Below are 27696 nucleotides of genomic sequence, written 5' to 3'. Positions count from 1 at the left end.
CACAACCAAGACTTGAATACGAGAGCTCAGGCATTAAGCTCAGAACGGATTAGCTGGCCTGTGATCTCAGGAAAGGGCAGCAGCCTTCCAAGGGGCCACAGCAGGGGGACCGAGCAGTGGGGAAGATTCGCACTGGTCAAGTTTCATGCCCATACTTACTGTTTCTGGTCTCCTCCAGAAATCAGATAAGCAGTCATGACAGAAGTATATGTAAAATTAAATTCAAGGAATAATAAAAGTAAATAGGGCCCTGACCCAGGAGCGCTGAGGTCACCGGTTCGATTCCAGGGTTGCCAGCTTGACCCAGAGGTTGCCAGTTCAAGCCTGGGTCAGAGCTTGACTCTGAGGGCACTGACTCAATCCCAAGGGCACTGGTTCAACACCTGAGGTCACCAGTTCAAGCCCTGGTCAGGGCACATATGAGAGGCAATCGATGGCACAACTAAGAGGAACAATAAGTTGATGCTTTTCTTTCTTTTTCTTTCTCTGCCCCCCCCCTTTCCTCTCTCAAAAATAAATAAATAGGTACATAAAGGGCGGTGGGATCCAATAAACAACGAGCCTTTTCCGTACAGGTTGTGAGGGGGCAACCCCCAGCCCCGTGCTGCCCACCTGCTCGGAGGTGAGAACGAGCACTTCTGAACCCAATGATGAGTCCTCTGGGCCGAGAAGGAACTGGCGCTTCCCGCTTTTCCGGCGCACCAGCTCGAACCCTGCAGCAACCTCTGCCCACGTCTGCGCCATTGCCAGGGTGCCCCGAGTTACGTTCAAAGCTCTACATGACGTAGCCGTGGGAAAGTTCATCCGCAAGTCTGTCTGTAGCCCGTGAGGCCCCTGATCTAAGGACTCCATGACTCTATATGCATTTTTTTTTTCATTGCCCGGAAGGCCTTCCCCACCAAGTTGAAAGTGCCCCACACTCACTCCTCAGAGGTGGCAATGTCATCATACATCATCACGACGATCTGCTCGTCGGGGATCCCGTTGCGGTGGACGATCTGGTAGGCGTGGCACGCATCCGCCTGGAAGACGTGATTTGGGCAGGTGTTAAGTCTCACCCAGGAGGAGGCCAGTTTGGGAGTTCTAATGAGCTACATGTTCTTTCTCATAGAAGGCATGCTGTGAATCATCTCCTATTGGCTAGGTCTTTAAATTATTTTAAAACATATGCATTTATATTTTTGCACTCAATTTTTTAAAACCCCAACCCCCTTTATGATTCAAGCTTTTATTCCTCAGGCAATATATTGGACAACTACACACACACCATCACACCGCATTTACATACAGGTAAGAAGGTCTTTGAAGGAAAGTCAGTATTATGTCAGATTTAACCGACCGCTCTCGTGAAAGTGGAAGTGAGCAGACACACCCTCCAACTCACATGACAAATCATCCTATTATTTATTACTCCTGTCAGAAAGCAGGCTCATTAAAAATCACACACAGCCCTGGCCGGTTGGCTCAGTGGTACAGGGTCGGCCTGGCATGTGGGAGTCCCGGGTTCGATTCCCAGCCAGGGCACACAGGAGAGGCGCTTCTCCACCCCTCCCCCTCTCCTTCCTCTCTGTCTCTCTCTTCCCCTCCTGCAGCCGAGGCTCCATTGGAGCGAAAGTTGGCCCAGGCGCTGAGGATGGCTCTGTGGCCTCTGCCTCAGGTGCTAGAATGGCTCTGGTCGCAACAGAGCGATGCCCCAAGATGGGCAGAGCATCGCCCCCTGGTGGGTGTACCAGGTGGATCCTGGTCGGGCACATGCGGGAGTTTGACTGCCTCCCCGTTTCCAATTTCGGAAAAATACAAAAAAAAAAAAACAACAAAAAAAAGAAAATTTAAAAAAAAATCACACACAAATACTTCGGAATAAATCTAACAAAAGAAGTGCACGGCTGACACTAAAAACTATAAAATATTGCAGAGGAAAATTAAAGAAGATCTAGATAGTCATCTCAATCACGGATCAGAAGACAGTATTATTTAAAAATTTTAAAGAGATAGGCAGGCTTTCATAGGAATTGACAGGATGATCCTAAAACGTATATAAAATTGCAAAAGACCTAGAATAGACAAATTTAGAAAAAGAAGAACAAAGTTGAAAGACTTTCGGTTTCTGATTTCAAAACTACTCCAGGAAAAGAACAGTCTTTCAACAAATGGTGCTGGAATAATTTGGATATCCACATGCAAAATAATGAACTCAGGCCCTCATTCCATACTACCTGTATTCACAAAAGTTAACTCAAAAAGGAGCACAGACTTAAATGTAAGGGCTAAGACAAAACTTTTGGAAGACAATAGAAAATCGTTGGGAGTCAGAGTTATAAGGCGCAAAGATGTTATACATATGACACAAAAGCATGGTCTATAAAAGAAAAATGATACACTGGACATCAAAATTAAAAACATTAGCACTTCAAAAGACACCATTAGGAAAATGAAAAGACAAGCAACAGAATATGAGAAAATATTTCCAAAACACATTATCTAACAGGACTTGTATCCAGAATACGCAAAGTACTCTTGTACCTCAAAAAGATGATCAAACCAGGCAAAAATAGATCAAAGATTTGAGCAAACATGTCGCTTAAGAAGATATATGACCCACACACATGCAGGCCCAGTAGAAGAGGCAGCCACAGATAGCAAACTGCCTGGGAGCCGAAGGCTAGTTAAGGCAGTGTCTGACATCAACTTGCACCAGAACCCTGCCCAAGTGGACCCAGAACCAACACAACCAGTGTCAGCCCAACTGACCACACAAGCAGCATACCCGAAGGGAGACCCCAGCAGGCGCCAGACCCTGCTGGAAACAACTGCCTCAGGGGGTTGCCCCCACACAGTGGCTCATACACTGTGATCAGGGCCTATCCTTATAGTCACCTGGCTGGAGGGGTAACCCTGCCCACAAACAGGCCTACAGCATTCAAGATTCAACTACAACAGGAAGGTGCACATAACCCACACAAGAGCCATTCCTGCAGCACCTAGGTCCGGTGATCTGAAGGCTACACCACTGAGCCCCACAAGACACCTATGACATAAAATCACAGAAAGACATTGGGAGTCACAGCAGATCGACCTAATACACAGAGACAAACACAGAAAGGCCGACAAAATGGGGAGGTAAAGAAACATGCCCCAGCCTTGACCAGGCGGTGGCGCAGTGGATAGAGTGTCAGACTGGGATGCCGAGGACCCAGGTTCGAGACCCCGAGGTTGCCAGCTTGAGCACGGGCTCATCTGGTTTGAGCAAAGCTCACCAGCTTGGACCCGAGGTCTCTGGCTCAAGCAAGGGGTTACTCGGTCTGCTGAAAGCCCACGGTCAAGGCACATATGAGAAAGTAATCAATGAACAACTAAGGTGTCGCAACGAAAAACTGATAATTGATGCTTCTCATTTCTCTCTGTTCCTGTCTATCTGTCCCTATCTATCCCTCTCTTTGACTCTCTCTCTGTCTCTGTAAAAAAACAACAACAAAAAACATGCCTCAAATGAAAGAACAGGAGAAATCCCCAGAAAAAAAAAATGAAATGAAATGGAAGCAACCCAAGATAACAGATGCAGAGTTCAAAACAATGATTATAAAGATGCTCAAGGAATTTAGGGGAAGAATGGATGTTCACAGTGAGAACTTAAACAAAGAGATAGAAAACATGAAAAAGAACATAGAAACCATAAAAAAAATCAGAAATGAAGAACAAAATATCTGAAATGAAGAATACAGTAGAAGGTATCAACAGCAGGTTATAGATGAAGAAGATCAAATCAGTGATTTACAGGACATGATAACAGTAAACACCCAAATAGAGTACCACAAAAAAAATAATTTTAAAAAATGAGAAAAGCCTAAGGGATCTCTGGGACAATATCAAGCATCAAACCTGCTGCATCATAGGGGTGAAGAGACAGAACAAGGGATCAAGAACCTGTTTGGCCTGACCAGGCAGTGGCGCAGTGGATAGAGCGTTGGACTGGGATGCGGAAGACCCAGGTTCGAGACCCCGAGGTCGCCAGCTTGAGCGCGGGCTCATCTGGCTTGAGCAAAAAGCTCACCAGCTTGAACCCAAGGTTGCTGGCTCGGAGCATGGGGTTGCCAGCTGATCTCTCAACAGAAACACTTCAGGCCAGAAGGAGCTGGCATGAAATATTCAAAATAATTTTATTAACCAATGTAACCCCAATAAATCAAATTAAAAAAAGATACACAAATGGCTAATAAGCATATAAAAAGATCTGTTCCTAGGGGAATGCAAATTAAAATCACAAAAACTACTTCACAAGCAGACAGACAATAACAAGTGTTGGCGAGGATGTGGAGAAGCTGGAACCTCCGTTCACTGTTGAGGAAATGTAAAATGGTGCAGCCACTTTGGAAAACAGTTTAACAGTGTCTTAAAAAGTTAGATGTAAATCTGCCACATAACCGAGCAATTCTACTCTTACTTATCTGCCCCAAAGAAACATAAACGTCCATCCACACAATGTTCTTGGCAGCACTGTTCACAGCGGGCGACACATGGGAACCCAAATGTCCACCGACTGGTAAATGGACTGACGAAATGTGGTCCAGCCATACGACTGATACTCACTGGCAATAAAAATGGAGTACTGCCACCTGCTACAACATAGATGAACCTCAAAAATGTTACGCTAACAGAAGCCAGACACTGAGGCCATGTGCTGTATAGCCATTTTTATGAGTGTTCAGAAGTGGCAAATCTATAGACAGAAAGTGTATTAGTGGTCGCTGGGGCTTGGGCTGGAGGCTGCAAATAGGCCTGAGGGATCTTACTGGGGGGGTGGACCTGTTCTCAAACTATCTTACGGTGATGTTCGTACAACTTGGAAATTCACTAAAGTCACTGCGTTGTGCACTTGAAATGGATGAACTACGAGATATATAAAATATGCTTTGGTGCCTGACCTGTGGTGGCGCAGTGGATAAAGCGTCAACCTGGAAACACTGAGGTTGCCGGCTCAAAACCCTGGCTTGCCTGGTCAGGGCACATATGGGAGTTGATGCTTCCTGCTCCTCCTCCTTCTCTCTCTCTCTCTCTCTCTCTCTCTCTCACTCTCTCCCTCCCTCCTCTCTAAAATGAATAAATAAAAAAATTTAAAAAAAACATTCTTGTAAAATATGCTTTGGTAAAGTTATATATCCTAGAAAGGACAGGTGGGCGTGTCCCATTTAGTGCTCGCCCCTGCTGCTGGGACTCCTCACCAGCCCCCCGACAGGCACAAGCATTTCTCCGCATTTCACAGATGTGGACGAGGCCGGAAGGGCCCAGCGCTTCACGCCCACGTCCAGAACCCGACCGTGCCCTGTGCCCCTGCTCACGCACAGCAGTCTTAAAGCCACATCTCGATTCTCTCCTGCGTCCTTGAAGGTACTTGGTTGCCCTTAACTTGACCTCGACCTCACAGGAGTTCTTTGTTAAGAAGCAAATATTTGCTGGCGCTCAAAAGAAATAAAAGTAGGGCTAAAACTGAGTCAAATAATTGGGAAATGGTGTTGAAGGCTATTGGGCTCACTTCCCTTGAACATATCTGACCTACATGAATTTTTCCCCTTAAAAACAGAAGAGCCAAATGAGGTAACATCTGAGAGGAGGGCATTGAGCAAGACTTTGCCCTCGGGACTACTGAGCAGAGAGCCCCAGCTCAGCAAGTTTCTGCACTTGTAGTTCCGACGAGCTTACGAATGCATCCCGTGATTTCCTGCTGCGGGCCAGTCCTGACGCTGTCCGCTGTCCGCTCCTGCTTCCTCCACCTCAGGCCAGCTGTCAGCTAAACAGGGACAACCTGCTTAGAACAAAGGCCAAACACAACTTGCACGCTCTGGTCTCAGTCGCTGCGAAGGGGCCCACTGTCGAGGCAGGAAGGAGCCGAGAAAGGGCTCTCATGGTCTGCTCATCTGACAGGTGTACGTAGGCACATCACCTCCTGACATGCGCTCTGAGCGCTAGCAAGGCGAGGCCCAGGGTCACTGGCTTTGGGGGGTTGCCTCACTGAGCGCACCACCAAGCTCACACCTTCTGGAGGGAATCAGAGGTTCAAAGTGAGATTAAGTAACATGCTCAAATTAATACTGCAAGTAAGTGAGAGCAGGAGGGACACCTGAGGTCTGTGCGAGTCCAGAGCCCGCGCGCGTTCATGACCCCCGCACTGCCCTGGCCTGTGCACGGACAGCCTTCCTCTCCTAACTGCATTCCCCTGACTCAGTCCGCTCCGCCCTCTACCCTAACCCCTCCCACTGCCCTCTTTAATAGCACCTTTCTTTTCTTAAATATATATAAAAGTGATACTTTGCAACAACATGGACTAACTCAAAAACATTATGCCAAGTGAAAGAAGCCAGACACAAAGACTGCACAGTGTCTGACTCCATTTACCTGAAGTTTCCAGAGAGTAAGTAAATCCATGGTCACATGGAGCCGGGAAGAAACAGGGATTGACTGCAAATGGGCAGAAAGGAACGTTCTGGAACGATGGAAGTATCCCCAACTGGACTGTGGCCATGCCTGCACCACTGTATGAATTTACTAAAAACCACTTAACAGCCCTGGCCGGTTGGCTCAGCGGTAGAGCGTCGGCCTAGCGTGCGGAGGACCCGGGTTCGATTCCCGGCCAGGGCACATAGGAGAAGCGCCCATTTGCTTCTCCACCCCTCCGCCGCGCTTTCCTCTCTGTCTCTCTTTTCCCCTCCTGCAGCCAAGGCTCCATTGGAGCAAAGATGGCCTGGGCGCTGGGGATGGCTCTGTGGCCTCTGCCCCAGGCGCTAGAGTGGCTCTGGTCGCAACATGGCGACGCCCAGGATGGGCAGAGCATCGCCCCCTGGTGGGCAGAGCGTCGCCCCCTGGTGGGCGTGCCGGGTGGATCCCGGTCGGGCGCATGCGGGAGTCTGTCTGACTGTCTCTCCCTGTTTCCAGCTTCAGAAAAATGCAAAAACAAAAACAAAAAACAAAAACAAAAACAAAAAAAAAAACCCACTTAACTACACAATTATCACGGGCGAGTTGTGCGACATGTAAACTTACGCCTCAAGGAAGCTGTCTTCAAAAAGTGGTAATGGCACATGTTTTTAAAACATGTCAAGTGAAAGGCGGTCTTTCAGAAACATGATGGCTCTGCCACCTGACCCTCCATCATCACATCTCTTCCTTCCTTCCACCTCCCGTATGTTCAAGGTCAAGGCTTCTCTCCCTCTCGGCCTCAGCTACCTGCCTGCCTGCCTCGTCCTGGCCCCCAGGACACAGCTGCTCTTACAGCCTTCCTGGGAGGAGGGGGTGGCCCCCTCTCCCTCCCCTACAACCAAACTCCAAACCAGCGTGGGGCAGGGGGGTCGCCATGCTTCTGGCTCCTCAGTCCTCCCGCCAACCCAAACAAACAACGTTCTCCTCACAGCCCCACGGCCCAGCAATGACCTTACTGCCCCCCATCTCCTTTCTCCTGATAACACCTAGCTCCAACCTGCCTCTCCTCCCAACTCTTGGAAGCCTCCAAGTCCTCCTGATGACAATGAACTTCACCCTCAATCTACTGCAACGACCACCCCACTGCCCTACCCAGGCCTGAGATTGTCCTCGTGGGCTCAAATCCTGTCCGGGAGGATCCCACCTCCAGCCCCACTGCTCCCCTGGCGACCTGCGGTTGTCCCCTCACAGGCCTGTTGGGGGCCAGGCTGTAGCTGTCACCATGTGCTCCCTGCACGTCAGAACCTCCCCCTCTCTCCACTCCCGGGAGTCCAGCTTCCACCCCCGCCATTGCAGGATCCACCAACCCCAGGCCTGGCCCTCCCCACACTCAGAATGTCCCACCAGCGTCACTCCAGACCAAGCCCCTGTCACCCATGAATCCCAGCCAAAAATGAAAATCTCAAAAATCCATTTCAGTCAAGACAAAACGTGGTTTAAGTAACCATCATAGAGCAGAGAAAAGCACTTAGCAATGATTTCATTGTGCCTGGTGTAACTGATCTTCCCTTAACAAAAGAAATTTGTGATAACAAGTGCTGTGTTGATCCAAGGAAAACGTAAACCTCCATAAAAATGTAAGTTTAAAAGTCTGTGTAGGGCCTGACCAGGCGGTGGCGCAGTGGATAGAGCGTTGGACTGGGATGCAGAGGACCCAGGTTCAAGACCCCGAGGTCTCCAGCTTGAGCTCAGGCTCATCTGGTTTGAGCAAAAAGCCCACTAGCTTGAACCCAAGGTCGCTGGCTCTAGCAAGGGGTTACTCAGTCTGCTGAAGGCCCACGGTCAAGGCACATATGAGAGAGCAATCAATGAACAACTAAGGTGTTGCAACGTGCAATGAAAAACTAATGATTGATGCTTCTCATCTCTCTCCGTTCCTGTCTGTCTGTCCCTGTCTATCCCTCTCTCTGACTCACTCTCTGTCTCTGTAAAAAATAAAAAAAAATAAAAAAAAAAAGTCTGTGTAGGTTCCACGGGGAAGGTTCTTCCAAATGCTTTTAGTGATTAGCTTCCAAAGTCAAGAAAGCAAACGCCAGCTGGCAGCTGGCAGGATACAGAATCCGGCCAGCGGGCCACACGCTGAGGTCAGCAATGAGTCAGCGCATGCGTCTCCCCGGCCTCAGCCCATCCTCCTCTTAGTTGGGGACAAATGTTTCAGCCTGTGGCCGAATTTCTTACCTTGCTTCCCTTTATTCTATTTCACTAAGTATTTTACCCAGGGAAACTAGTAACACATAAGAAAAAATACAAAAGATGTTCTAGGAGCAAAAGGTAATTGGACACCTGTACTTAATGTTTAACTGATATTTTTTAGAGTCGGTTGTATAAAAGCCAGGGCAGCTTATGAATCAGCTGTTGCCTGTCTTGACCTGAGTGACACCTTCTCTCCCCCGTGGGCAGAGGGAGGAGGAGCCTGCCAGGGGAGGCCAGCTCGGGTTGCTCCTCGGAAAATGGGTCAGGCCTGTTGTTAAATATTAAAAGGAAAGGGGTCATTGTTATGACAAGTTTCTAATCGAGCCAAATTTCCTGTTCTGCTAACATACAAAAACTATTCAAGAAATAAGTCATTCAATCATCAGTTTTAGAGCTCACAGGAGTTTATCTAAACAACCCCCTAACTTAACAGATGTGAAAACCGACACCCTGGGAGGGAAACACACACACACACACACACACACACACACACACACACAGGAGGAGACACTGCCAAGCCGTGGGGAACACAGCCTCCAGGCCTGCGCCATCTAACACAGCAGCCACCGGCCACACACACAGTGTGGAGGGTGACAAGCGTGACAAGCACTTGAAATGTGGCCAGTCTGAACTGAATGCGCCATGAATGTAAATTTACAATTTACACTAGATATCAATGACTCAGTACATGATAAAAAAATGCAAGGTTATCTTATTATCAACTTTTTATATTGATTACAAGTGAAATGATAATAGTTCAGATATACAGTACTGGATAAAATAAGATAAAAAGTTAATTTTACCCTTTATTCATTTATTTTACTTTTGAAAAATGTAGCTACTGGAAAATTGACCCTGACACCTACGCTGCCCTTTGGACTGTGCTGCTGCACAGCTCATAGGCGGGGCTTCGAATCCAGGCTCGACCACAGGCCACGTGACCCACACTGGGTGACGTGCTGACTCTTTCTGTAGCTCAGTCTCTCTTTTGTAAAGAGGGATAAGAGCCGGAACTACTACACAGAACCCACTACAGTTCACTGTGTAAAAGGCTCTCAGAAGACAGCCCGGCACATACTGTGACGGTCTACACATCTCGTTTCTGAGAATTCAAAGATGAAATGACTTCTTAAACGACAGCTCTATTGAGACCTAATTCACATACCATAAAAGTCAGCCTTTCAAAAAAATATACAACCCAGTGGTTTCTAGTATAGTCAAAACATGCAACCATCAACCCTATCTAATCCCAGAATATTTTCATCACTCCCAAAAAAAGAGCCCACGCCCTGTTAGCCCTGCTTCTCCACCAGACCTTGGCAACTACCACTTGACTACTTCTCTCTCTCTAGATTTCACTGTTCTGGACATTCCAGGTAAGTGGAACCCTATGATATGTGGTCCTGTGCAGCTGGCTTCTTTTATTTAGCATCAGGTTTTTAAGGTTCATTCATGTTCAAGTATCAGTATTTTATTCTATTTTATGATGGAATGATACCCACTTCTATGGAGACACCACACTTTGTTAATCCAGTCATCCCATGATGGGCATTCCGACTGTTTCCACGTTGGGGCTGTTATGAATAATACTGCCATGTTCGTTAGAGGACAAGTTTTTGTGAGAACCCACATGTTCGCTTCTCTTGGGCGTATACCCGGCAGTGGCATTGCTGCATCATATGGTAACTCTGTGTTTAAGCTTTTGAGGAACTGCCAGACTGTTTCCTAAAGTGGCTGCATCATTTTACATTCCCACCTGGAGGCTGCACTTTTAATGCACTTACAGCTGCGGATTCTTTTCTACTTTCTGCCAGGCTGGTTTAGTGGGGATGCCAGGAGAGACGGGGAGGAGCTAGGGACAGGAGAACCACAGGGCAGAGGCCCGGAGGACAGAGGCTTCCGGAGGCTCGGACCAGAGTGCCGGGCTCAGACCCATCTGAAACTCAACTACTGTGCGGCCTCAAGCAAGTCACTTCCTCTCTTTCGGTCTCAGTTTCCTTATCTATAAAATGAAGGTGTTGACCAACAGGTCTCAAGTAGGGATACTTGGTAAAAGGCTGGAGACACTTACGATTACAACAGTGGGCAAAGGTCAAGAGCGCTGCTAAACATCCTACTATGCGCAGCTCCCCCCCCCCAAGAATAACTTGGCCCCACGTGTCAACACCTCCAAGGCTGAAAACCTTGGGTTAGACTAAGGTAACTCCACATGGGCCAACTACTTTCCAAAATAGATGTATCGTTTTATAATCCTCCAGCAACACGAGGGTTCCCGTTTCTCCACTTCCTCGCCAACACACATACTTCTGCCAGCCTAAGGGGAGTGGAAGTGGCTTTTTAAAGTGCTTGTTCTAGTAACGATGTCCAGGAGTGTTTACAGAATGCCAGTACCATAAAGAAAGAGAGAGTCTTCTTCTTACCTGGTGCCTATAATTATACCAGCCATTTGAACCTGCGACAATGACCACCCAGTGCTTGCCGCCGTCCTCAGGACTGTCTTCGGGAACAGCACCGGCTCCCAGAACCAAGCTGAGCAGCACCACTATTCCCCAAGTCATTCTGCACCTTGGCATCCAACTGCAGAGAGCTGGGAAGGAAAAAGGCAGAGTCAAGCAAAAACAAGGAAGGACAAGAACAGAAGAATACTGTTGGCCCCTAAGAAAGGATCAGAGTAAGTGGGCCAAACAAGACCATTCAGGCATCAGGCAGAACATGCTGAGGATGAAAATGTGGACAGAGCAGAACTTTATTTTTAGCTCCGCTGCCCCTTTCCCAAGTGGAGGAGGGGGCTGCCTGTATCTCCCAACCCCCACTACAAGTCGAAGTTATGAGTATAAACCAAAGAATATCCAGAAAGCTTTCTGAGCGACCTTTAAAGTTTTTGTCACAACTTGGTACACAGCAGATAAAAGCCACCAACAAAATCCACTGCATTAGAAAAATGTCCCCACGTACTATGAACTGTTTGCAAGAAAAGAATATACATGTAGGCCTGACCTATGGTGGCGCAGTGGATGAAGCTTCGACCTGGAAATGCTGAGGTCGCCGGTTCAAAACCCTGGGCTTGCCTGGTCAAGGCACATATGGGAGTTGATGCTTCCAGCTCCTCCCCCCAGTCTCTCTCTCCTCTCTCTGTCTCTCTCTCTCCTCTCTAAAATGAATAAATAGCCTGACCTGTGGTGGCGCAGTGGATAAAGCGTCGACCTGGAATGCTGAGGTCGCCGGTTCAAAACCCTGGGCTCGCCTGGTCAAGGCACATATGGGAGTTGATGCTTCCTGTTCTCTCTCTATCTCTCCCTCTCTCTCTCTCCTCTCTCTCTCTAATAAAAATGAATAAATAAAAAAAAATCTAAAAAAAAAAAAAAAAAAAGAATATACATGTAGTGTCAGTGCAGAAAGCATGGAAGACAGACATAAGGCTGTAACAGCAGTTACTGCTGGGTGACGGGTGGTGGAATTAAGGATGATTTTTTCAGATTTGTCTTTCTTACTACAATTAATGTATACTAATATAATAAAGTTTGCCAAAATTCAGTATATGTCCAATATAAACGAGTGACAACTTATTCGTTGGTGACAAGATAACTCAATAAGTCATCAAACACTGGCAGCCCAAATTAATCTCTGTATAACACAAAGGCATTTACATGGATTCCGTACAGCAGGCAAGGCAAAAATTTTAATTCTTGTTTTACAGAAAGAGAAAACTGAAGCAAGAGAAGTAACCTGGCCGAATGCCCGGACAGGCGGCTCCGGCCAGGGACCAGGAGCCGTGCCTTCTGAACTCCCGGTCCAGCCTTCCTGCGCGTGCGTGGTTCTGCATCTCGGGACTCGTCTTAAATGAGGCACGTGCCTAATTTATACTCCAATGCCAAAACCTGAAATAATGTTTTCAAGCACCATGCATTACTCAGATCAGACCTTGTCCTGTGTCATGAATATGCTATTCTTAAAAAATAATAATAAGCCTTCCTGTCAAAAACCAGGCCTGTCATTCTGAGATAAGAGGAAAACCAGCCTCCGAGATGTGGGGACTCAGAGCAGGAGCGGCTGTGAGGCTGACCTCTGCCTCCAATGATGTCATCTGGCAAAACAACGCTCGCTCATTCATTCATCTGCTCGGCCAGTCTCCTCACTCACCTGCCAGGTACTGGGCAGGCAGCAGGGCCAGGAAAAAGCCTCTGTCCTCACGGAGCAGGCAGCCAGCTAAGACAAGAACCACCCTTAAGAAAGCACCCTTAGCACTCTGTGCCTAACTCAATATGGTGGCTCTCCCCCCATACATGTGGCCTTAGGCCAGTCCGTCTCCAAACTGACTGCTCACCCAGATCACTGGAGGGTCTTATTAGAATGAGGGCCTGAGACTCTGCATTTCTGACCAGCTCTGGGTGGCTCCCAGGACTAACATAGCAGGCGTCTTCAGTAACCCGGGCAGGTTCCAGCCCACATCTGCCTGAAGCCCCACACCCCAACACTGCCCCGTCTGAAGTCTCCCCTAAGAACTCAATTCTTCATCTGTAAATTGAGCTGGTGCCCAGATTCGGGTTTCCTTAGCTCCACTCAGGTCCGTGGGTGGATGGGACACTACAGTACATTGTGACAGTGACTACTGAGGTGACCCGCCCAGCAGCCCTCTGATTTTGAGCTCACCCTTAGCTGCTGGCTGCAACTAAGCCTGCCTGGGAAGCCTCCCCCAGGGTAGGAGTCAGCAAACGTTTTCTACAAAAGGCTGGACAGTCAGTATCTCCAGCCTGGCAGGAGATTCCATCCCCCACAACCACTCAACTCCCCACTGTCTCACAGAAGCAGCCAGTGACCACACGTGAACCGATGGCTCTGGCGATGCTGCAACAGAACAAGCGGTCTCTCTGGTCCGCCTGGGGAGCGAGCAAGGACCCCCTGTCCACATGACAAGTACAGCCCGCTGGTTTGATCATCTCTCATCAACAGTCACTGAACGGGCTCCCTGGTCTGCACAGCAGTCGAGTTTGGTTCATGTGACCCAGTGGTCGGCAAACTCATTAGTCAACAGAGCCAAATATCAACAGTACAAAATTCTTTTGGGAGCCAAATTTTTTAAATTTAAACTATATAGGTAGGTACATTCCTTATCGAGGTAGCGCCTGCACGTGGTATTTTGTGGAAGAGCCACACTCAAGGGGCCAAAGAGCCGCATGTGGCTCATAAGCTGCAGTTTGCCGACCAGGGTGTGATCCAATCCCGAAGAGGCCCAGTCCTCCGGAGGCACTCACGGGTATGTGGCCTCCTCCCTTCACATTCAGGGACAAAAAGAATAAATGAAACACTGGAATTGAATGGCTGCCCTGGCCGTAAGCAATAAAATGAACACCAGCAGCTAAACTGCCTAAATTGTCAAACAACACAAAAGCTACTAAAAAGGCCCTACCAGGTTTTTTAGAAACTCGTTTATCTTTCATTCTCCTACTAATATACTGGCAAGTATATTATATATATTTCCTCAGTGAGGAAAAGTGCCCTATAAATACACAGTGACATTTTTATAGTTAACATTTGGCGATGGTTCTCCTCTCTCATTTTTTTCTCAAAGATTGTGGTTCCTTGAACATAATGGCAAGTTAAAGGCCTTCCAGTATGACACTGATTGGAAAATGCCACTTAAAGAACACAAGTATACTATTTGGGGAAACATCTAGGGGCCCGCGGTGCAGATAAGACATGAAAGTACTATAATCATTCCATTACCCTCAGCAATCAACACGCCTCAAAGCAGCCAATGGCAGTCGGCAATTTCCTCCTGATCAGCAATATTCTTGACGAAGTCACGAGTAATCTTGCAGCATGTCTATTATTCTTGTTTTAGCTAAGTGAAAAATTCATGAAGAAAAAGCAATGATCCCTGCTAAACTAGCTCTGTGACACTGTTCAGTCTATCCAACCCTCCATCCAACACAGAGGGCACGCAGGCAGCCAGGAAGGAACCAAACACCAAACCCTTCGCTGAGCTGACCTTCTGGAGGGGAGAGAGGGACCGCTGAAACGGACAGGTTGTCAGGTGGAAATGAGCGACACGGAGACTGTACCGCAGGAGGGAGAGTGTTTGTAGGAGGGCCAGGTATCCTTTTCAGAAGGGAAGATGCTAAGGAGCTGAAGGAGCCCATCCCACTGGAAGCAACATAAATGGTCATCTACAGGGACCGTCTAGTTCAGCTCTTACGGTACACCCTCCCAAGGGGGTCCTGTGAAGCTTTTCATGAGTAAGGCAGATCTCAATGTGCCAAGAGTGGGAAGATCTCCAATGTGTTCCGTCTGCTAAACATCTGTAGGGAACAAAATGGCACCCAGCTGATACTCTAACCAGGGAAGGGGCTCATCTCCCCAAGCACAGGGTGGCAGAGGGGGGCAGCTCTTGCTATCTGCTATGAGCCATGCGCCCTGTGCGAGGCATTTTACACCAGCCTGTCAGCAGCAGGAGGGTCAGTCTCATTACTCCCTTCAGACACTTGAGAAAACGGAGGCTCAGAGGTTGAGAAACTGGGGAGTGGCTGGGAAGTAACACACATCTGACTCTCAAGACTGCTTTTTCCTCCACATCATCTCACTCGTCACGAGGGTTGTTTATGTGAACATCTGGGAGGCCCTGTAACCACAGAGGGAGACACTACACCCCACATCTGGGGCATGTGACAGGCCTCCACACTTCCTCCAGCGGGACACCCACGGTGCTCTTCACCACCCCGCTACCCTAAGGCACGCGTGGGCAGTCAGAGAGAACCTGATCCACACAAAGTCGAGGTCAACAGACAAGTCTTTATGAAAGAATTTTCACCCGTGTCCAATGACGCATCTTCTGCTGGTCCCACTTGGTCCTGTGACCTACACTAGGTCAGTGATTCAACTGAAAGATTCTGCTGGACTTCAAGAAGCATACCATCAAGTGGGGTTCGATCCACTTGGGACGTTTGGGGCAGATTGCCCATTTGAGATAAATTATCACCAACAATATAAGAAATAAGGTCACAGGAAAATAAAAAAATGAGGTAGAAAAAAAAGTTAAAAAAAGAAATAAGGTCCTAGTCACATGACCATGTCGATAACAGAGTCAAGTTCAAACCCAGATTTGACACCAAAGCCCACACTCTAACCAGCATCGGCTGTGACCACTGCCAGATCTGATTTGTTACTGGCTCTGGGTTAGAAGCAGCCAACCATCAAAGCCAAGCTGGACAATGACATCTGACAAGAGCCTTCCAAACCTGAAGGTCTTTGATCCTACTCTCTGCTCTCCAAAAGTTTACAATAAAAATCATCATGCAAATAGTGCCTGGCTGACATTACACAAGAGAAACAAGGACATGTGACAAGGACCTCCTTGACCCAGACTTAAATCAAGTTCCTCTGAGCCCTCTTCCTGACTAAGCTTTGGTCTGCATAGCCATTTTGGCAAAAACCCTGCAAGAATCTCCCACCTTTGATATCTAATCAAGCTCCTCTTAGTAATTTTCCAGCCACTGCCCTTCTCACTCAGCCCGTAATTCCCAGCTGTCCTTGCTGTATTCCGAATTAAGCTCAGCCTGACCAGGCGGTGGCGCAGTGGATAGAGCATCAGACTGGGATGCGGAGGACCCAGGTTCGAGACCCCAAGGTTGCCAGCTTGAGCGCGGGCTCATCTGGTTTGAGCAAAAGCTCACCAGCTTGGACCCAAGGTTGCTGGCTCGAGCAAGGGGTTACTCAGTCTGCTGTAGCCCCACGGTCAAGGCACATATGAGAAAGCAATCAATGAACAACTAAGGTGTTGCAACGAAAAACTAATGATTGATGCTTGTCATCTCTTTCCATTCCTGTCTGACTCTATCCTTATCTATCCCTCTCTCTGACTCTCTCTCTCTGTCTCTGTGAAAAAAATAAAAAAATAAGCTGAGATGCCTGGCCTGTGGTGGCACAGTGGATAGAGCACTGACCTAGAACCCTGGGACTGGTTAAGGCACATACGAATGACAAGCAACCAACAGCTAGAGTGAAGAATTAAGCTCAGTTCTGTACCAGTCTCTCTCCCTCAATGAAATAGCTGAAATACAGTAAAAAACCCTCTTGCCGGTTTTGTTTTTGCTTTTGTTTTGTATTTTTCTGAAGTGAGAAGCAGAGAGGCAGGGAGACTCCTGCATGCGCCTGACCAGGATCCACCTGGCCTGCCCACTAGGGGGCGATGCTCTGCCCATCTGGGGCGTTGCTCTGTTGCAACCAGATCCATTCTAGTGCCTGAGGCAGAGACCATGGAGCCATCCTCAGCTCCCAGGTCAACTTAGCTCCAATGGAGACTTGGCTGCAGGAGAGGAAGAAAGAAAGAGAGAGAGAAAGGAGAGGAAGAGGGGTAGAGAAGCAGATGGGCGCTTCTCCTGTGTGCCCTGACCGGGAATCAAACCCGGGACTTCCACATGCCGGGCTGATGCTCTACTGCTGAGCCAACCAGTCAGGGCTTTACTGTTTTTAACACGTGTCCAATATGGGTTCTCTTTAACACAGGACTTGTAAGTACTAACTTGGGGAGAGGAGATCTGAGGGTCTCTCCAGGCCTTAACTGTCCATCTATGAAATGAGATGGTAGAACTAAATTAAGAGACCATTCAGTTCTCACATTCTTTCATTTCCTGTTTAAAGAATGAGGTTAAAATCCAATTAAGTCTTATCTCAACTATCACATGAAAAATGTGTTTCGTTCAGGTCAATTAACTTTATTTCCTATAGAGGAGATGTCTGATTCAGCAGCAATTTAGATTCTAGATTAGGGCATGTCCTTCTAGGATATCTAATATCTAAAAAGTTTTTGGAAATTTTTTTACAACTCTATAAACTGTGGATAACAACAATGCAAGTAATTATTAACACATTCAAATTAATTCTTATTAAGGGGAGAATTTATTAACTTCCCCCACTGCTGTAGAAAGAAGCCAGTTTTGCCTCAATTTGCATATTCATTTAATTATTTCTGACCTGCAAATGTGGTCTGTACTTTGGAATCTCCTTTAAACAGGCTGTAACACCTCACTAAGTTTCCTCATTAATGAGTTAAATATTATCTTAAACGCTTGTTCATTTCTTTTCTGTACAAAATGATGACTTTTAGCTTTTTTAAAAAAATTATTTTAACATTACAAAAGAGCCTGACCTGTGGTTGTGCAGTGGATAGGGCGTTGACCTGGAATGCTGAGATTGCTGGTTCAGAACCCTGGGCTTGCCTGGTCAAGGCACATATGGAAGTTGATGCTTCCTGCTCCTCCCTTCTCTCTCTCTCTCTCCTCTCTAAAATGAATAAAGTCTTTTAAAAAAATTACAAAAAGTAACATATTTCATATACAAAAAAAAATTACAAAAAGTATAAGCAACTAATTGTATTTCAAAATAGACACAGTCAAAAAATAATTTTTAAATTTACTAACGGTTAGAAGAATTTAAAAACCTAGTAAAGTAAAATTGACTAATAGTTATGAGTTTTTACATTTTATTTTCTCTTAGTTGGCACTTGAATTTCTTTTACCCCAATTACTACTTTTGAAACCTGCATCAATGGTTTGTAATCTTTTCCCCAAATGACTTTCATATCTATATGTTAATTAGGTTAAATTTTGTCCCAATTCATATTTCAAGAAATTGAAGGGTAGATACTGAGCTACAGAAATGTACAAACTATGGCCCTGGCCAGAGAGCTCAGTGGGTAGAGCATCGTCCCGAAGTGCAGAGGTTGCTGGTTTGATCCCCGGTCAGGGCACAGACAGGGACAGATCGGTATTCCTGTCTCTTTCTTGCTCTCTAAAATCAATAAAAAGAAACATTAAAAAAAAAAAAAGAAACATACAAAATATAACACAAAACACCTGCTACCTGTCACTCAGGCCATCAACTGTTAATATTTTGTAAATCTGTTGCATCTTTCCCCATAAAACAAAACATTACAGCTCCGAGTTTTCCCCATACCACAAGTTAACTACTATGATGTTAGCATTTCTTTCCAATCGACTTATTATACTTTTAAAAAACATACATATCCATGTTATAAACAGTCCCTTATTATATAGCCTGACCAGGCGGTGGCGCAGTGGATAGAGCGTCGGACTGGGATGTGGAAGACCCAGGTTCAAGACCCCGACGTCGCCAGCTTGAGTGTGGGCTCATCTGGTTTGAGCAAAAAATTCACCAGCTTGGACCCAAGGTCGCTGGCTCAAGAAAGGGGTTACTTGGTCTGCTGAAGGCCCGCGGTCAAGGCACATATGAGAAAGCAATCAATGAACAACTAAGGTGTCGCAATGCGCAACGAAAATCTAATGACTGATGATTCTCATCTCTCCATTCCTGTCTGTCCCTGTCTATCCCTCACTCTGACTCTCTCTCTGTCTCTGTAAAACAAAACAAAACAAAAAAAACAGTCCCTTATTATAGCCTGACCAGGCGGTGGCGCAGTGGATAGAGCATCGGACTGGGACGCGGAGGACCCAGGTTCGAGACCCCGAGGTCGCCAGCTTGAGTGCAGGCTCATCTGGTTTTTTTTTTTTTTTTTTTTTTTTTTTTATTAAATTTTTTTTTTTTGATATTTTATTTATTAATTTTTAGAGAGAGAGGAGAGAGAGAGAGAGAGAGAAGGGGAGGGAGGAGCAGGAAGCATCAACTCCCATATGTGCTTGACCGGGCAAGCCCAAGGTTTCGAACCGGCAACCTCAGTGTTCCAGGTCGACGCTTTATCCCACTGCGCCACCACAGGTCAGGCAAGGCTCATCTGGTTTGAGCAAAACTCACCAGCTTGGACCCAAGGTCGCTGGCTCGAGCAAGGGGTTACTGGGTCTGCTGTAGCCTCACGGTCAAGGCACATATGAGAAAGCAATCAATGAACAACTAAGGTGTCGCAACAAAAAACTAATGATTGATGCTTCTTAGCTCTCTCTGTTCCTGCCTGTCTGTCCCTATCTACCCCTCTCTCTGTAAAAAACAAACAAACAAACAAACAAAAAACAGTCCCTTATTAATGGGCATTTAAGCTGTTTCAACCTTTTTTAAATAAAATTTTTATTATTTAATTTTATTCAGTTTAGAGAGGAGGGAGTGAGGGAGAGAGAGGAGGAGCAGGAAGCATCAACTCCCATATGTGCCTTGACCAGGCAAGTCCAGGGTTTCGAACCAGCGACTTCAGCGTTTCCAGGTCGACGCTTTATCCACTGCGCCACCACAGGTCAGGATGTTTCAACCTTTATAACCATTATAAACATCCTAATGCTCCTCTCCTTATACGTATACAAATGTCTGGTTCCTTAGGCCACTTTCTAGAAGTGCAACCACTGGGGCTTCAGATACACCCATTTTGCTAGTAGCTATAGTGCTCTAAGGTACACTCCCACTAGTAGTGAATCCTTTCTTCAAATACCTATTCTTTCTTTTTTTTTTTTTTTCTTTTTTTTTTTTTTAGTGAGGAGAGAAAGAGAGAAAGAAGGGGGTGGGGGGAGGGGAGGAGGAAGCATCAACTCCCATATGTGCCTTGACCGGGCAAGCCCAGGATTTTGAACCGGTGACCTCAGCATTCCAGGTCAACACTTTATCCACTGCGCCACCACAGTTCAGGCTATTATCTCCTGATTATCAAACGTTTTCATTTTTTTATTTCAAATGGTTTTTATTGTATACCAATGGCTGGCAAATACAAGGGTTATTTCTAGCCCCCCTTCTGGTCTATCCATTCTGTGCTTTGTCCCTGTCGCAGGGTGCACTGCAACTGCAGGACAGGACGATGACCTCCCCACATTCACACAATACAGAGCTGCTCACTGCCCGGGGAACAGGGTGGGTCCGTGGGTCAGTCTTCTTCTGAGTTACTCGGGCCCACGTACTCGCAGACAGCATCATAGTTAAGCTCCACCAGCTGAGTCTCTCTGCGCAGGTGAACCACAGCCTGGCTCCGCTCTCTGTCCCAGGCCAGCAGACGGCCCACACTTCCAGCGTGTGGCCCCAGCACCACCATCACCCGGTTTCCCTGGACCTTGGGGATGAGGGTCTCCAGCATGTCTTCCCTGATGCCTTCCAGGACCTGACCTTCGTCTGTTCGACATACACAAGTATCTGGGCCGAGGACATCTTCAACTGTCATCTTGGTGTCATAATACTGGCCACCTTTGTGCAGTCTGTCCACAAACCGCACTCGCAGGTCCCTGTGTACCCAGTGCCGACGCCCGGAGGCTGCTTTCTTACTCTTGCCTGTAGGCTCGTCGGGTCGGTCTGGACGGTGTTTCCTCTTCCTCTCTTCCACTTCCTGCCGGGTGGGCAGGGCTTCAGCCTGGGAGACCTTCCACGATGAGGCTGTTCCAGTCTGTTGCTCTGAAGTTTTGCTCACCTGGGTGAGATCCAAGGAATTCTTGCCCAATTCCTGCTGGGAGACAGGCCGTATGCAGTTCTCACTAACAGTCACCATGCGGCTCCCCACGGCCAAACGGACCATGGCACGAACATTGTCAGGATCGACGCCTTCCACCTTCCCACAGAGGCCTCGGTAAGGGCCAGAAAGGACCACCACAGCTCCTCCAGGTACCAGTCCTTGCGGCTGGTCCTCCTTATCCTTCTCGTGCTTCGCATCTGCCCTCGGCAGACAGCGGGGGCTGGCAGGGCCCAGGGGCTGGACCTCAGTGAGGCTGGCACCCAGCCCTAACCCTTTAGGTCTCAGTGAGTTGACACGGGGCTTCACCACTTGACTGAAGGTGCAGCCGATGCCCTGGCCAGGTTTCCAGCCCATGCCCCGCAACATGGCCAGCCCGTAGGCCTCCACAGGGACTGCCTCATAATCAGCCTCCTTGGGTACTGTGTCTTCCTGGGGTTCGCTGTCTACCCCTTCCGCCCTGGCCGTGCATCTGTTCTGGATCGTGGGAATAGTGTGCGTGGGGGCGACACCCGTATTCTCTTTCTTGGGAGACTTCTTGGATTCCTCAATGAGCTCCCTCACTGCCTGAGACAGCATCCCATCCTCCACAGCCTCGGTGCCTGCAGATGGGCCAGGGGCCTGGGATGGTGGCTGCCTTTGAGGGCCATTCTGGATCAAAGGGATGATGAGTTCCTTGGGGGCTTCTGAGGGATTAACACTCTGCAACTTCCTCCCTTTCACGGTCTTCGAGAAATCCTTCTCTTCCAGATCCGCACCCAGGCCGCCTCCCAGGTCATCCAGGCGTCTCTGGGTGACCGGACGAATGAAGCCGAACGACACTGGGGCACCGGAGGGTCCCGCCTGCCGCCAAACACCCTCTTCAGCATCTGCCATCTTGCCCCTCTTCAAACTTTATTATTTCTAATCTGATGGATATAAAGTGATCTAATTATGGGCTTACTGTGCACTTCTTGGGTTACAAGAGTCAGATGTTTAATCATTTCAATTTCAACTCCTTTGATACATGCGACAGAGATTTGATTACAATCTACAAAGCAACTCCTGCAGTTAAAAAATGCTGGATTTTTCCTCAATAGATAGTCATAGGTTAGAAAATTCAAGGGGTAGGGTTTTCCTCAATATATTTTTACTGAACATTACTGGGTATGGTATATCTCACCTCCGCAGCAGTTCACAACTCCCCTCCTCTCCTCATCCTTCCCACTGTAACGCTGCCCCTGTGTAAACCTGTGCCCCCACCCCTGTAACACTAGACTAGTTCACTGTAGACTGCCTCTCCGTTTTACAAAATAATCCCGGCTCAAAATGCTTCATAAGACTCAATCAATGTCTGCTAATTAATACAGTCCTGCCATAAAAAAAAAAAAAAAAAAAGCTGGTCTACTCCACTCACTACCATACCACATGACAAGTCTCAAACCCTGGGCATTTATTCTCATCTATAAAACGGAGCACCTGACACAAAGTTCCTTTCTCCACCCTAGATTCTACAATTCTTGCTCTGGAGTAACCCATGTAGGTATAACCTCAACTCTGATAGGGGCGGGGGACCAAACCAAGCTAACTTTCACTTCTATGGCTGCCGTGAATCTCCCTGTAATTCCCATCAGCTCAGGCCTCCGAGAGAGCTTCCCTGACTTCTCAGAGGGAATGTTCTCCTAAGCTTGGGTATTTCTGTTGCTGTCCTTACCAGTCCTTCCCCTTAGGCTACTGAGAACTGGCTGGAACAGGGTGCAATCTTCCAGAGTGATAGCACCAACAGCGTGAACAGTTCCTGGGCTGTAAAGGTCAGAACCAAGCCCCAGACCCGGCCTGGTCTTCCCTCTCCTTGCGCGCCCGTTCCCCCGTGGTCGTGGCGGTGCAGCCTGGTCGTCCAGCCAGACCACGCACAACACAGGGCCCGCCTCCACCCCCACAGGATGGCGGGCTAAGTCGCAGGGTTTTTCTCTAGGGATTGCTTGTTCCCTGAAACTCTCCTTCGCAGGGTGAGAAAGGATTACTCAGGAAAGGCGGGGTGCTGTCCCGGTAGCTCAGGTGGTTCGATTGTTGTCCTGATGCGCCAAGGTTGCGGGTTTGAACCCCAGTGGGGGCGCAGGAAGATAGCCAATGAACGCACAGATGAGTAGAAAATCGATGTTTCTCTTTCTCCCCCCCTCCCTCCAAAATCGATACAAATTCAAAAAGAAAAAGAAAAGGGATAGGGGTACAGAAAATCCCGTGAGGCCAAGAGCCTGGGCAGACGCGCGGCCCTGGCCGGGACGTTACCTGCGGCGGGTGACCACAGCGGCGACGGCGCCCGCAGTGTGGACAGGAGCGTGGGAACCCTTCGCGGCGCGCAGCCTCAGACAAGACAGCTCAGGGTCCCGCTCTGCAGTGATTGCGGCTCGAGGCCCTCCGTCTCCCTTATGAGGGCCGATTGAGCCGCGCTGATTGGTGAAGCTTCTAGGCAAGGCGTCTGTGAAAGCCAATAGGAAGGGAGGACGAGGAAGCGACTACAAGTCCCAGCGTGCAGCGGCAGGGACTTAAATACTCTGCCGCCAGGGATCTAGGGGAGGTGGGAGTCCTATAAACTGGGGTCGGAAGTGTCAGTGTTTTCAGGAACCAGAAATTTTGTAATTCCAGAAGTGTCCGCCAAAGGATCAAAACCAATGCGCAGAGCACTTTAACCCACTGCTTCCTAATTGTGTCTGCACGTAGGGAAGCTTCAAAAATATTCTGCTGCCCAAGACCCAATCACTTCATACATTGTTGTGAGTTCAGTGGTCAGTATGGGGCCTGGGTTTTGCAATCCTTAAAGATCCCCCACAGAGGCCCTGACCAGTTGGCTCAGTGGTAGAGTGTAGGCCTGGCATGCAGGAGTCCTGGGTTCGATTCCAGCCAGGGCACACAGGAGAAGCGCCCACCTGCTTCTCCCCTCTTCCACCTCTCCTTCCTCTCTGTCTCTCTCTTCCCCTCCCGCAGCGGAGGCTCCATTGGAGCAAAGTTGGCCCAGACACTGAGGATGGCTCCATGGCCTCTGCCTCAGGCGCTAGAATGGCTCTGGATGCAACAGAGCATCGCCCCCTGGTGGGCTTGCCGGGTGGGTCTCGGTTTGGCGCATGCGGGAGCCTGTCTGACTGCCTCCCCATTTCCAGCTTCAGAAAAATACAAAAAAAAAAATAATAAAAATAAAAAAATTTAAAAATTAAATAAATATAAAAGATCCCTCACAGAATCTTGAGTGTGCAGACCCATTTAATCTTTGTAACAACCCTATGAGAGTCAGGCACTATTGTCATCCTGGCTTTACAGAAAGGACAACTGAGAGAGATTATGTCAGGGAGGTTAATTTGTCTCTAAAGGTCACAAACCTCTGACCCAGGCAGTCTAGTTCCAGAATTCCGTGCTCTTAATCCGTATGCAATGCTATTTCTCAAATGTTTGGTATTATCTCACAGGGAACTGGAGAGAAAAATAAAATATTATGTGTGTAGTGCCATATGGTAGAGCCCAGTAAATTGAATTAAAAGGAATTGATGTGGTGGCGCAGTGGATCAAGTGTCAACCTCAAATGCCGGTTCAGGACCCTAGGCTTACCCAATCAAGGCACATATGGGAGTTAGTGCTTCTTGCTCCTCCTCCCCTTCCCTCTCTCGCTCTCTGTCTCTCTCTCTCTCTCTCTCTCTGTCTCCTCTAAAATGAATAAATAAATTAAAATAATTATAAATAAAAATAAAGTAAAAAAAAATAAAAGGAATTGATGTGAGGGAATAAGTGCAGTTCTGCTTAAGAACAGCAAGGGTAAAAGAAAAAAAAAACAGCAATGATTACAATCCAGGACTACGTTTATCAGTTGTCCCCCTTGTTCGTTTATAATCTATTTTTATAGCTGTCGAGGAAAGAATGTCCAGCCTAAGTAAGAGTCTTGTAAGATTTTATTTGAGCCAAGCTGACAACAATTTTAGGGAAGGAAAATCTCAACAGATTGAGAAAATGTCCCAGAGAATGGCAGTTTTACAGCTTTTTTTTTTTCTTTTTTACAGAGACAGAGGGATAGATAGGTACAAACAGACAGGAATGGAGAGAGATGAGAAACATCAATCATTAGTTTTTCATTGCAAAACCTTAGTTGTTTATTGATTGCTTTCTTACATGTGCCTTGACTGTGGGGCTACAGTAGACTGAGTAACCTCTTGCTCGAGCCAGCGACCTTGGGTCCAAGTTGGTAAGCTTTGCTCAAACCAGATGAGCCTGCAGTCAAGCTGGTGACCTACGAATCTCGAACCTGGGTCCTCTGCATCCCAGTCCAATGCTCTATCCACTGCGCCACCACCTGATCAGGCTACAGCTTATTTTAAACATTAGAATCAAAGCAGGATTCAGTCTACCTGAATCATTACCAGCTAGAAACAGCGGTCATTGGGACTTGGACATGAGCTGCAAAGTATAGAATGGTGACAACAATTCCAGTGCCATGAGGACTTTTCCTGGATGTGGACTTTTCTGGACTCCTGCTCCCTGTGACAGCTCCTAACAGACTGAACTGTGGTTGGGTTGCATTTTTCAGGGATTTGGCATGGTGATGGGGCCAACTTGGACTAGGTGAACATGTTAAGGACACTACTCTTTTATGGATTCTTGCTGTATTGGCCAAGAGTTTGCTTAAAGGCTTTTAATCACTGTAAAAAAAAAATAGAAGACTGGATAAAGAAGATGGGGCACATATACACCATGGTATACTATTCAGCTAGAAGAAATGATGACATCGGATCACTTACAGCAGAATGGTGGAATCTTGATAACAGTATGCGGAGTGAAATAAGTGAATCAGAAAAAAACAAGAACTGCAGGATTCCATACATTGGTGGGTCATAAAAATGAGACTAAGAGACATAGACAGGAGTGGGGTGGTTACAGGAGGTGGGGGGAGGGAAGGAGGGAGAGGGGGAGGGGGAGGGGTACAAAGAAAACTGGATAGAGGGTGACGGAGGACGATCTCTCTTTGGGTGATGGGTATGCAACAGAACTAAATGACAAGATAAACTGGAAATGTTTTCTTTGAATATATGTACCCTGATTTATTGATGTCACCCCATTATAATAAAATTTTATTTATAAAAAAAAAGAATCAAAGCAGGAGACTTAAGGCAGGTTACATGAAATTCTTTGGAGATAGATTAGGGAGGCAGGAGAAAGCACACCGGGAAATCTTTGAAACTGGATAAAGAGTAAAACAGATACATGCTTCTTTTACACTGGTGGCTATAGGATAGTTAACACTGACAGAACACAGAGATATCTAAACAAGACAGTAACAGTGAGAGGTTCTGTGGTCTCCTGCTCTGGTGGGAAACTGGGCTCTGAGGGGGTTGGGAAAAGGGGATTACTCGACATTCCAAAGGTATGCTATCTCAGATGCAAAAAGACAGTAGACAGGTTCACTTAAGGTAAAGATTGACTTTGTGAAGAATACTACAGGTGTAGGATTTGATTTACCCACTATGACTCATTTTTAGTTAAGAATTTTTATGTTCAGACCATCCTATGTGGTTACATTCAGTCTCTGAGTTTGTAAGGCCCACCATGCAGGTTTAATAAGTGACCCCTCTTTCACCCACACAGTAAATCATGGGTCAGCATACTGCCTGCTCTCTGTTTTTGTAAATAAAGATTGTTGAGAAAACAACCACACCCATTAGATTAGGTTTTATCTCTGACTGGTTTTGCAAACAAGGCAGAGTTGAATAGTTATATGAGAGACCATATGGTCCACAAAGCCAAAAACATTTACTGTCTGACCCATTACAGAAAATGTTTGCCAGCCCTGGTTAAGTTCTTGGCCCAGGAAATGGCTTGGAAGTGACCATGAGCTTTAAGCCCAGATCCCTCCAAGTCCAAAGCCAATTCTCATGACCATATGTTTTCACAGTCTTCCTCAATGGGGAGCATAAGGAGTTCATTCTGCTATATATCAGTATTTATTCAATAACACACTTAGTGCCTGTCTCTTATGTGTCGGGTACAGCTGAGCATTGAGAGAAATAGAATTCTCTTCCTACCTCTTGGGAAATCAGCGTCTAATAAGAGAGGCAGAGTGTGTCTTTAACTATATATACCCCGATTCACACGGAATAAATGGTGGCCTTTGTCTGGCTAGGTTTTCACCACTGAAATGGAATGAAAGTGGTGGCCTGATGCCAGGCATGTTTAGGACAATAGGGAGACAGGGACAACTCCTTAGTCTCCCTCCACAACAGTGTGGGTTGGGAGTACAGAGTGTGGGACAAAAGAAGGTGACTGGCTCTCCCCCTGTACAAAAGTTAACTCAAAATGGATCAAAGATCTAAACATAAGACCTGAAACAATTAAGTACATAGAAGAAGACATAGGTACTCAACTCATGGACCTAGGTTTTAAAGAGCATTTTATGAATTTGACTCCAATGGCAAGAGAAGTGAAGGCAAAAATTAATGAATGGGACTACATCAGACTAAGAAGTTTTTGCTCAGCAAGAGAAACTGATAACAAAATAAACAGAAAGCCAACTAAATGGGAAATGATATTTTCAAACAACAGCTCAGATAAGGGCTTAATATCCAAAATATACAAAGAACTCATAAAACTCAACAACAAACAAACAAACAATCCAATAAAAAAATGGG

General features: G+C 47.0%; 1 protein-coding gene and 1 pseudogene across 1 annotated transcript in view; both read right to left on the bottom strand.

The window, feature by feature from the left end:
- LGMN (legumain) overlaps positions 1–23456 on the bottom strand; it is a 46545-nt gene extending 23089 nt beyond the window's left edge. The window contains exons 1-3 of the mRNA XM_066276399.1: positions 23321–23456; positions 11085–11251; positions 925–1022 (exon numbers count right to left, since the gene is read on the bottom strand). Coding sequence (XP_066132496.1) covers positions 925–1022; positions 11085–11237 — 251 coding nt within the window. The 5' untranslated portion in view covers positions 11238–11251; positions 23321–23456. The remainder of the gene's footprint in view (positions 1–924; positions 1023–11084; positions 11252–23320) is intronic.
- Positions 20325–22557, bottom strand: LOC136334663 (G-patch domain and KOW motifs-containing protein pseudogene; annotated as a pseudogene).
- Positions 23457–27696: the final 4240 nt, after the last annotated feature.

Source organism: Saccopteryx bilineata, chromosome 4 (genome assembly GCF_036850765.1).
Source record: "Saccopteryx bilineata isolate mSacBil1 chromosome 4, mSacBil1_pri_phased_curated, whole genome shotgun sequence".
Lineage (NCBI taxonomy): Eukaryota > Metazoa > Chordata > Mammalia > Chiroptera > Emballonuridae > Saccopteryx > Saccopteryx bilineata.
This window is presented reverse-complemented; position numbering and strand designations above follow the sequence as displayed.